The 12,038-nt window shown below is 32.3% G+C and overlaps 1 protein-coding gene across 1 annotated transcript in view; it reads right to left on the reverse strand.

Moving 5' to 3' along the window:
• The window catches only part of LOC148940570 (uncharacterized), a 32,733-nt gene that overhangs the window by 18,188 nt on the left and 2,507 nt on the right, over positions 1-12,038 (reverse strand). Inside the window, exons 2-3 of the mRNA XM_089105419.1 lie at positions 11,322-11,442; positions 6,531-6,704 (exon numbers count right to left, since the gene is read on the reverse strand). Coding sequence (XP_088961545.1) covers positions 6,531-6,704; positions 11,322-11,364 — 217 coding nt within the window. The 5' untranslated portion in view covers positions 11,365-11,442. The remainder of the gene's footprint in view (positions 1-6,530; positions 6,705-11,321; positions 11,443-12,038) is intronic.

The following is a 12,038-nucleotide window of genomic DNA, read 5'->3' on the forward strand; positions in this document are numbered from 1 at the left end:
TTAGCACAAATGGCAAGGAAAAATTTGGATTTTTTAAAATTCTTTCGCTACCAAGAGCATCTTTAAGTGTATCAAATGCATTTTTCTCAATTTTCGTCCATTTTACGGGGTTTACGGCACCCTTTCTTGTTAACTCTGTCAAAGGTGTAGCAATAGTTGCAAATTTTGGTATGAATTTTAGGAAATAACCTGCCAACCCATAAAATGACCGAACTTTTTTCTTTGTATTCGGGACTGCAACGTTTTTAATTTTGTCTATTTTTTCCCTGAATGGGATTATAATACCGTTTCCTATTTTGTGCCCCAGGTATTCTGTCTGTGACTGTACCAATTTACACTTTTCTACATTCAAAGTTACTCCTACTCTCTTCAGCCTGGTTAACACTTGTTCCATATGGGTTAGATGTTCATTGAACGACTTCGAAAATACTATAATGTCATCCAAGTAGGCTCTTGTGTATGGTAAGGAATTCAAGATACAATCTACTAGTCTTTGAAATGTTGCTTGTGCCCCTTTTAGTCCAAATGGCATATACTTAAATTGGTATAACCCAAAAGGCGTAATAAAAGCAGTTTTTGCTGAATCATCTGGGTGCATTTTGTGCACCCAGGATGCATTTGGTGAGCTAAAAAAACGATAATCTTTGCAAAAAGATGTAAGATCTTAGATGTAAGATCTTAGTGCTAAAAAACGGGCCTATTGACAGAGAATCTTTTCTATTAAACAAAGAATATGCTTTAAGAGTATAATTAGTCATATATATGTATGTGTATATATATATATATATATATATATATATATATATATATATATATATATATATATATATATATATTTTTGGAGGGGGGGGGGGGGGTTAGACCAGGACACTTCGAAACCAAAGATATTGTATGTCTTCGGCTTGTGTTTGTTACTAGTATAGGCCAGCGTATCATAGGAAGCACAATTGCGCTGCCTACGTAAAGGGCAATGTGGGCACAATGTGCCCTCATACACATCCAATTAAACATATCCCATCCCTTTCCCCAAACACATCCAATCAAAATTTTGAGACAGCCATTTTGTTACTATCTTAAAAAGTTTTTGAGATATTTTTTTTTAAGTTTCTGCACCAACAATTAAAAATTGTTGAAAAGGTTTCCCCTACTTACAAATAGCTACCCATACTATGGATTCTTATAGAAAAAAAACTGAAAATATATAAAATATATATTATAATAAAATAATAAAAGATATAAAATATATATTATTTTTTCCATGAAAAAGACTATGTCAATAAAAAACAAAGAGAAATTAATTTAAAAAAATTTTCAACATAACAAGCTTTTTAAAGAAAAGTAAAGAGCTCCATTAACCCAAGATAGAACAAAATATAGTCAAATAATCTTCTAACCGTAAATCTACCACAAATCACTATAAAAAAAAAAATCAAAACGAACAGAATTTACAATAAATAGCCAAGTCAAACTCAAAAATAGCAAAAATTAACATGAGTAGGGCTGATAACCCCCATACCTTCTACCTTATTGGAGTTGAAGGCCAAGGAGTTGAAAATTCGATATTTTACCTGGTCACGGAAATATAGAAAAAGATACTAAAAAACATACCATTGTTCATATTAATATTTGGCTCTGAATTATGAGGAGGACAATCTGGTTCAAGCTTAGCAGATGCGTCTCTAGAAAAACTCTTTTCTAGGAAAACCTCATCTTTAGGTAATAAAAACGGATTTGTACTTCCAAACAGACTCTTATCCTCATTTGGCAGGGCGTCTTCTATTAAAAAAAAAAATTATGACAATTTACTTTTAAAATCTCAAATAATGATTGCATGATGAGTAAAAAGGCTTAAAAAGAAAACTTCCTAAATAAGTTTAAAAAAAAGAAAGAACACAGATATTTCTTTTTGGCAGGATTGGCTGACTTTCCTTTTTTTCGTACATTTAAAATTGAACAGTTTATGGTAAATAATTATAACTAAAGGAAATAATAACTAATACCAATGGTAAACGAAACAAAAACAAATGTTTGGAGACAAATATGCACCGGAACAATATCCATTTTATGCTAGTCCCAAATAAGAGAAAGTCATCTAAGCCGCAGAAACAGGGTTTTACACAACAGCTCCATGCAAAGGTGTGATGCGGCGTAAATGATAGCAGCTATGCTGCAAAAATGCAGCATGAAATTTCCTACACATTTCAACACAAATTCCGTGTGAAATTACAAATCGATCTCATACGCTTAAACTTAGTAAAATTGGAAGGATTTAGTAAGAGACCCGAGAAGAATATTCATGAAATATTCACAGGGTACTAGTTGAGTGGCAGCCCCCTGAATTTAGCTATGCCGATATCGTGGGAAGAAAAAACATTTTACATTTCAAGAATATGGCACTTTTGTTTAATTTATTTGAGAAATTAGTTTTTTTTTAAATATACAAAATGTAAGTAAACTACAACAAACAAACTAATATTACATAAGAATGGTCTGGACCTCTCACCCTTCCACCTCTTATTGACAGAGAATGGACCCCTCCCATCTCTTATTAGGGGCGTTTTTCACTCATCAATGTGCTAAGATCTTAATCTTTTGTCAGAAAACGCTTAAAATTGAAAACTTTGAAGAAAGATCTTACATCTTTGGTCGTTTTTTTGCAAACCATTTTCATCATTCTGCTCTGATCAGCGTCTGAGAACAATGATCTGAGAGTAGATCATCAAAGTTCTTTCATCATTGTTCCATATGGCAGAACAGTGGCGGTCTTCACACTTTTTGCTAACATCAGTGAGCTGTAAGATCTTAGAACAAAGATGAGTTTAAAAAACGATAATCTTTGCAAAAAGATGTAAGATCTTAGATGTAAGATCTTAGTGCTAAAAAACGGGCCTATTGACAGAGAATCTTTTCTATTAAACAAAGAATATGCTTTAAGAGTATAAATAGCCGTTACCATAACTTAAAAATAAACAATGGACAAGTTTTGGGGATGGGTGACTGTTGATTACAGAAAGTGATAGGAAGTTAGGATATAAGAGACCCCAAGTAGAGGTGCTAGGCATAATCTTAAACATTTATATTTTTTTTAAATCATTTTGCGAATTCTGCCTCTCCTCAATATCCCTCTCTTTACGTTAATCTTTGCTTAGCTCTTTCCAAGAAGTATTTTCAGAACGAAACAAAAACATGAAATTTATAATTTTACGTATTTTTAATTATTATCAAAATTATATTTTGAAATGCTTGAAGAAACTGTATTCTCTGAAAGAAGAAATCGAAAACTAGTCATTTAATTATTCTTCACTGATACCAAGCACATACTATTTTTAATCTACTAAACAGATAGAGATAGTTCCAAATGATAAGAAATGCAAGAAAAAGACCATGGTAAACAAGAAAAAAGACTGCTTGCGATACATATTATTTTCTAATGAGTGGTATTTCTCGAATATATAATTTGATCTGCCTATCAAACAGTTCGTGGTAACGAACTGTAAGTAAGGAGCGACCTGGCTCAATGGTAACCGAAAGTCTAAAAAACGGAATTTTTATACCAATAGATACATCAAAAGAATCAGATTTTAATTTTGATTTCAAATACATAAGCTTCATCAAGTTTAATTTTACCCATCAAAAGTTACGCGCCTGAGAAAATTTGGCTTATTTTCGAAAAAAGGGGAAAAGACCCCCTAAAAAGTTATAGAACCTTAATGAAAATCACACCATCATATTCAGCGTATCCGAGAACCCTACTGTAGAGGTTTCAAGCTCTTGTCTACAAAAATGTGGAATTTTCCATTTTTTGCCAGAAGAAAGATCACGGATGCGTGTTTATTTGTTTTTGTTTTTTCCCAGGGGTAATCGTATTTACCCAGTGGTCCTAGAATATCATAGGAGGGCTCATTGGAATCGAAATTAAAAGTTCTAGTGCCCTTTTTAAGTGACCAAAAAAAATGGAGGGCAACTAGGCCCCCTCCCACGCTCATTTTTTCCCAAAGTCACCCAATTAAAATTTTGAGATAGCCATTTTGTTCAGCATAGTCGAAAATAAATAAATATGTCTTTTAGGATGACTTAATCCCCCACAGTTCCCAGGGGAAGGGCTGCAAGTTATGAACTTTGCCCATTGCTTACATATTGTATTGGTTAGTGGGAAGAATACAGGCATTTTCAGGAAGGATTTTTCCCTGTGGGGGGGGGGCTGGAGGAGGGGGTTACTCGGGATAATCTTTCCGTAGAGGATGCTTCTTTGAAGTAAGGGAAATTTTTATGAAGGGGGCGCCGGATTTCCAAGTATTATTTAAAAATGATCAGAAATTAAATTAAAAAAAAACAAGTTTTTTCAACTGAAAGGAAGAAGCAACATTAGAACTTAAAACAAACAGAAATTATTATGCATATGAGGGTGTTCGCCCCCAAGTCAATACCTCGCTCTTTACGCTACAGTTTTTTTTGTGCTTTCAAAAGAGCTATCTATTCTAATTAAACGGCCTTTGTGATTCAGGAGTTTGTGAATTAAACAAAATTTTAACTTTTAACGTAAAGAGCGAGGTATTGACAAAGGGGAGAACCCCCTCATATACGTAATAACATATACGTAATAAAATAAAACAATAAATAAAAAAAAACAAGCGATACGGCTCAATAGTAATCGAAACTTTTAAAAACGGAATTTTGATGTCAATAAATGTATCAAAAGAATGGGCTTATAATGCTGATTCTAAATATATAAATTTTATTAAGTTTAGTATTACTTATCAAAGGCTACAAGCCTGAGAAAATTTACCTGATTTTTTAAAGAGGGGGGAAACATCCCCTACAAGTGAAAGGATTTTAATGAAAATCACACCGTCAGATTCAGCGTATCAGAAAACCCTATTACACAGGTTTCAAGCTCATATCTGCAAAAATCTGCAACTTTGTATTTTTTGCCAGAAGAAAAATATACGAATATAGAAGTTCGTTACGTTAGTTAATTTGTAAATTCCGTCAGAACCAAATTTAGATACAGCCATTTAGCAAAAAAAAAGTCAATTTTGTACGCAAATTTTGTTTAATTATTCAATGACGGTGAGCCAAAATAAAAGTTGCATTAACTAAAAAACGATCAGAAATTAAAAAAAAAAAAACAAGTTTTTTTAACTGAAAGTATGGAGCGACATTAAAACTTAAAACGAACAGAAATTATTCCGTATATGAAAAGGGCTGTCCCTCCTCAACGCCTCGCTCTTTACGCTAAAGTTTGACTTTCTCACAACTCTATTTTTGTTAAACAATAAAAAACTTTAGCGTAAAGAGCGATGCGTTGAGGAGGGGACAGCCCCTTTCATATACGGATTAATTTCTGTTCGTTTTGAGTTTTAATGTCGCTCCATACTTTCAGTTTAAAAAACTTTTTTTTTTTATTAATCTTACTAAAATTAGCTTAGTCTATTCAAATACTATAGATGCAGATCTAAAAAAAACTGGGTTCATTAGTCCAGTTGGTTAGGATACAAACCACCAAGGAAAAATAATCCAAATTTATCATAAATAAAAAAGAACAATAATTTTTGGAATCCTCAAGCCCAGTCATTTATCCTCTTATCTAGGAAGAGAGACTGTCAGCTGGATGTCTTGAACATCAAACTTTTTAAATGGGTCTTGAGAATACATAGTAAACTAGATGAAAACCTCACTTTATATATTATTTGTTATCTAAGGACAGAGGTAACAATGGTAAGGCCAAGGGTAACAATTAGTCTGAGTGAATTATCTTTAATGCAATGATTATATGGCCAAGAATGGCTAGGAGGTTAGAACCAATAAAAGGATAAAGGAATTCGCTGGTATCTACAGCTTATATGGTTTTTTTTTAAGTTTAAGAAAAATAGATTGTTTTTAAAAGTTGATTAAAAACATTTTTCAACGAAATATTTTTTTCAAATAAAAGTAAAGAGCTACATAAAACCAAAAATGTAGAGAAATAAAGTTAACGTGTTCCAAGCGTAAAACTAAAACAAAACACCCTCAGTAAGTAAGTAAAACTCATAATGAAAATAAATTACAATAAATAACCAAGACAAACTCAAAAAAGGGAGAAACTAAGATGAGCAGGGCTGACACCCTTCCCCTGCCTTCTGGAGACCTGCACTCATAAGAGTTTTTTGTATCTGCATCTATTCCTTGTTAATCCTTTAACAAACGCACTTAGGTTACCTTTGATCAGCCCAAAAAACTAAATCTATTTTAAGCATAGTATCAAACCTGAAAAAATCAATAAGTGTTATAATTACTACAATAATATCAACTGCCTGAACTGGAAATCAAAGACCAAGTATGGCAGAGGTTAAAAATCTATACAATCATTATTGCTAGTATCGTTTATATTCAAAATATTGGATGAGAGTTTAAAGAGAAATTTATGTTTTCCAGTCTTCTAGCTTGTAAACTATTTGTTAAAGGTATATTTCAGTTTCTACCACATTTTTCTAAGGTCTTTAAAACTGAATATTCTATATTGGCACGGAAATGTAGAAGAGGAAACATACCATTGCCCATATTGATATTTGGTTCCAATTTCAGAGGGTGGCAATCAGGTTCAAATTTTGCAGATGCGTCTGTGGAAAAACTCATCTCTTGAAAAACTTCTTCTTTAGGTAACAAAAAAGGATTGGTACTTTCAAACTGAGTTTTACCATCATTTGGTAGTGTGTCTTCAAGTTCTAAAGAAAATTTAAAGCTAATTTACATAGAGAATTTGGAACAATGATTTAGTGATGGATCAAAAGATTCAAAAGAAAACTCTTACAAAAAGGAAATTCTTTAAAAAATCCCAGATCTTTGATTTAATCACAAATAAAATGTTTGAAAAAAAAGAAACAAAATTTTCTTGCAAGAATGGCTGACTATCTTTGCGTTCGTCATCATAGCGCTGCCTCATACGATTGAAAATTCAAAGGGCTATTGCCCTTATTAATAGGCGAAAGTGATTGGAGTGCAACTAACCTCCCTCCCACGCCCACCCTTTTCCTAAACACATCCAAACAAGACTATAACATAGCCATTTTGATCAGCCTGGTTGAAAGGTCTAGAAATCATGTATTTGAGGATGAAAACCTCCCTACAGCCCTCAAGGCAAGGGTTTTAAGTTATGCCCTGGGGTCATATAAGGTTTATATAGAAAGGGTTGTGTGATCTTCGGAAGGGGCACATTGGATTGCTAATCAGAAGTTTTAGTGCCCTTTTTGAGATTCCGAGTGATGGGAGGGTAGATATCCCCCTCCCCCACACCTCCCATTTTCCCAAAATGCATCTGATAGAAATTTTGAGATGACCATTTGTTTTTGTAAAAACTTCAAAAAGAGCTCCTCGTGCGATTGGAAATTGAAAGGGCTAGTGACCTTTTAAAATTCGAAACTGATTGGAGGGCAACAAACCCCTCCTCCCTCTCCCACCATTTTCCCAAACCAAAGATATTGTATGTCTTCGGCTTCTGGTTGTTACTAGTATAAGCCAGCATACCATAGGCAGCACAATTGCGCTGCCTAAGTAAAGGGCAATGTGGGCACAATGTATATATATACTAGTATATATATATATATATATATATATATATATATATATATATATATATATATATATATATATATATATATATATATATATATATATATATATATATATATATATATATATATATATATATATATATATATATAGCCATTTTGTTGCTATCTTAAAAAGTTTTTGAGATATTTTTTTTTAAGTTTCTGCACCAACAATTAACAATTCTTGAAAAAGTTTTCCTACATACAAATAGCAACCCATGCTATGGATTCTTATAGAAAAAAACTGAAAAGATGTAAGATATTGTTTTTTCCATGAAAAAGACTATGTCAATAAAAAAAACGAACAGAAATTAATTTTAAAAATTTTTCCACATAACAAGTTTTTAAAAGAAAAGTAAAGGGCTCCATTAAGCCAAGATAGAACAAATATAGTCAAACAATCTTCAAAGCACAAAACTACCACAAATCACTATCAATAAAAAACTAAATCTCAAAACGAACAGAAATTACAATAAATAGCCGAGTCAAACTCAAAATGAGCAAAAATTAACATGAGTAGGGCTGTTAACCCCCATACCTTCTCAAGACAGGAACACAATTTGTGCTTTATTGAAAAAAAGAACAACAACAACAACAACAAACAAATTAACATGGATTGTCAGTTTAATCAGCCTTATTCATGTTAATCTTTGCTCGTTTTGAGTTTGACTTGGCTATTTATTGTAATTAATTCAAAAAACTTTTTCCACAAAAAAGTTTTTCAAAAAAAAGTAAAGAACTCCATTAAACCAAAAATGAACAAAAATAGAATCAAATAATCTACCAAGCATACAACTACCACAAATCAGTACCAATAAATAAATGAAACTCAAAACAAACAGAAACTAAAATAAATAACAGAGTCAAACTCAAAACGAGCAGAAATTAATACAAGTAGGGTTCTAAGCCCCTATGCTTTCTAAAACCCAAAATATAATTTGTACTTTACTAAAAAATTCAAATGAATTAACTGAAAATGTGCATTGTCAGTTTAATATACATATGCTGATATTTATTCCTTATTATCTTAATTAATTTTGATTTCTTAAAGCTATAAAAATGACGACATTTAAAAAAAATTTTTAAACAACAGCTTCAAGAGACGGGGTTCCAAGTCAAAACTAAGTTGAGTTATCCTGTTTTGAAGGAGTTTTTTGACAGTGGTTCCAAAATTGCACTGTTGAATCATTGGTGCCTTTACCCTATGGCCCCAGGGCATAACTTACAACCCTTGCCCTGAGGGCTGTGGGGGTGTCCTCCTCAAAGCCATAATTTCCAGAACTTTCCACTATGTTGAACAAAATGTCTGTCTCACAATTTTGATTGGATGTGTTTGAGGAAATGGTGGAGGTGAGAGGGGCGTTAGTTGCCCTCCAATCGCTTTCGACTATTAAAAAGGGCCCTATCCCTTTTAATTTCTAATCAAATGAGCCATTTTTGAAGTTTATACAACAACACTTTCTATAAAACCTTATATGCCCCTGGGCTTAACTTAAAACCCTTGTCCTGAGGGCTGTGGGGGGAGTGTCCTCCTCAAAGACATAATTCCCAAATCTTTCAACTACATTCAACAAAATGACTATCTCAAATTTTTGATTGGATGTGTTTGGGAAAAAGATTGGGTGTGGAATGTGTGTTAGTTGTCTTCTCATCACTTTCAGCTATTAAAAAGGGCACAAGCCCTTCCAATTTCCAATCAAATGAGCCCTTTTCGAAGTTTCTACAACAACTCCTTTGATACAAAATGCCCTGGTCTAAAACAAAGAAAGAAAAAAATAAATAAATAATACATTGTGCCAAGATTGTTCTTTACTTAGGCAGTGCTATTATGCTGCATATGATTTCTGTTTGTTTTGAGTTTCATTTATATATTGATAGTGATTTGTGGTAGTTTTATGCTTGGAAGATTATTTGACTTTAATTTTGTTATTTTTTGGCCTAAATGGAGCTCTTTACTTTTCTTTAAAAAAAATTTTAATTAGAAGCACAACTGAACAGCTTATGGTAAATAGCTGTGAGTAAAGCATAAACTAATTCTTGCTAAAGGCAAAACAAATTACAAATAAAAACAAAAGCTTGGAGACGAATATTCACCAAAATCCCATATGCTTAACCTGCATAGAATCAGATAGATTAGGGGCAAGACCCAGGAACAATATTTATCAAATCGCCTCAAGGAGCTATTTGGGTGGTTGCCAGTTTAATTCAGCTATTTTAACATCATGACAAAAGAATTAACTTTTGTATTAAGAGCCCCTGTCCCCTTTTTAGCAAATTGAAAAAGGTGATTCCAAAAAAAGGAAAACCATAAAGCAAAGGTAAAATTGTTAAGGAAAGGACCAGAAGCAGGGGGGCAAATCTGTCACTTTTTAAAATTTCATTTGAAAAAAAAGCAAATAATACAAATAAAGATAAACAAAAGCTTAATCAAACTACATTAAACAAACTAATATTATAAAAGATGGATCATCCTCAGTGCTAAACAAAAAAGAAAGAAAAGAAACCAACAAAAGTCGAACCTTTTGAAGTTTACTTGCCAATAACAGAACATAAACTAAATAAGAACCAGGTTCGAATCAATGAAACAGAAATCCCCCAGGATGACTGGGCAATAATCCTTTGTTTTGCTATTGCTTTGGCTAGCCTACAAATTCGTTCATCATTTGATGTGCAAATAGGTTCTTTAAAGTTATACCAGGTGAAAATACTGATTGAGTCCTTCAAAATTAAACTGTTGTAAATTGGGCTTAATGAAGGAAGTGTTGACATATGAAGCATATAAAAGACCCAGGGCAAAGGTATTAGACATACTTTTTAAAACTTATACTTTCTTTAAAATTATTTCTGCAATTTCAGCATTTTTCAATATCTGTAAGTTGTTGTTAAAGTTAATTAAATATTTCAATATAAAAAAATATGTCTACTTCTCTTAGATAGCATTTTGAGAGAGTGGCAAGTACATAATGAGAGAAGCAAGAAAACAAACCATGTTATTTTTTAATGCCAGTTATACATATAATTTTCCTATAAGAGACATTTCAGGTGCACCAATTATAAAATTCAGGTGCAACAGAACATAAAGCACAAGTAATACAAACTTATCATAAAGACAAAAAAAAAATAGTTTTTAGGATCCCTCTAGCGCAAAGGTATTTATCTTTTTCTTATATAAGAATATTGCCAGAGGGAAGTTTTAGAGATTTCCCTACTTAGAAAGTTTCTGACAATGCATGGTAAACTAGATGAATGCCTCACTTTTACCTATTTTCCGGTTATCTGAGGACAGAGAGGGCTGAGTAATGACAAGTCTTGGCTGTTTCTTTTTAATACTCCTAATTAATAGTAGATTTTTTCTTGTTTAAACCCAATCCAATTTTTGGGGCAAGGATGGATAATCTTTCAAACTACATTTAGAATTTGTTACAGCTTTCTGGGGTGAAGATGATCTTATTCAAATCAATGTTTTGTTTATTAAATTAAGGGTTATAATTTATTAAATTAAACAAAGGCAATAAAAAGGGATGACTAGTACTTCATTGGTTTGAAAAAGTTTGAGGGAATTTTTATTTTTAATTGTTCACAGACAATTTTTTTCAGTTTAATTGTTCTATTTGACAACAAAAATAGGAAGAATTACTAGTTTAATGAGTGTTCCAATCTTTGAGCAAAATAATATAAAATTAGAAGACAAGAAAAGCACAAATTGGTGGAATTCTCCATAATACCAAATACCTTGCTTAACAGTAATGACAGAAGAGAGGACAGGTTTTTCCATGTTTCACCAGTTGAGCAATACAATCAGCTTTCCTTCACAAATTTGAATATCTTCAATCAAGAGGAAGGAGCATAAAATCTACAAAATGATGAGAGATACAAGAAAAAGAGTATTGATTCAACACATAACCAAACTTAAAGACCAATTTGTTATCACTTCTAAATTTATAGTGACAAACAGCAATAAAGATAATTATAAACAAATAAAGGTAAACAAAACTTTTTTTGGTCTTTTCCTGAATAATTTGTTACAAATCTCCACTTCCAAGATAAATTTACAGCTTTCAAATGAAAAATTTAAAAGGTAAAATACAAATCATGAACAGTTCTCATACTAATATTAAATACTTACCACTTACAACACTTTTGTTTTTTGAAACATTTCACTTGCTCAGCGGTTTCAATTGGACCAATGTGTTTAATTCTAGTTGCTGGACCCTACCCTCTAGATCATTTACATCAATTACATGACAAAGGAAGTCACCAATAACATCACATTTTATGCTGATGATTCCAAGCTCTTTAGACCAGCAGACCAACAAAACCAACAGTCCAATGTCCTGAAAATCCAAAACTTGGCAAATGATTGGCTGTTGGATTTTAACTTCACAAAGTGTAGCATCCTCCAGTTTGGCAACAACAACCTATACTACAAATGAATGATACTTGACAAGG

Source organism: Artemia sp. Qi Xiang Cuo, chromosome 19, assembly GCF_049724085.1.
Source record: "Artemia sp. Qi Xiang Cuo chromosome 19, ASM4972408v1, whole genome shotgun sequence".
NCBI classification, from domain to species: domain Eukaryota; kingdom Metazoa; phylum Arthropoda; class Branchiopoda; order Anostraca; family Artemiidae; genus Artemia; species Artemia sp. Qi Xiang Cuo.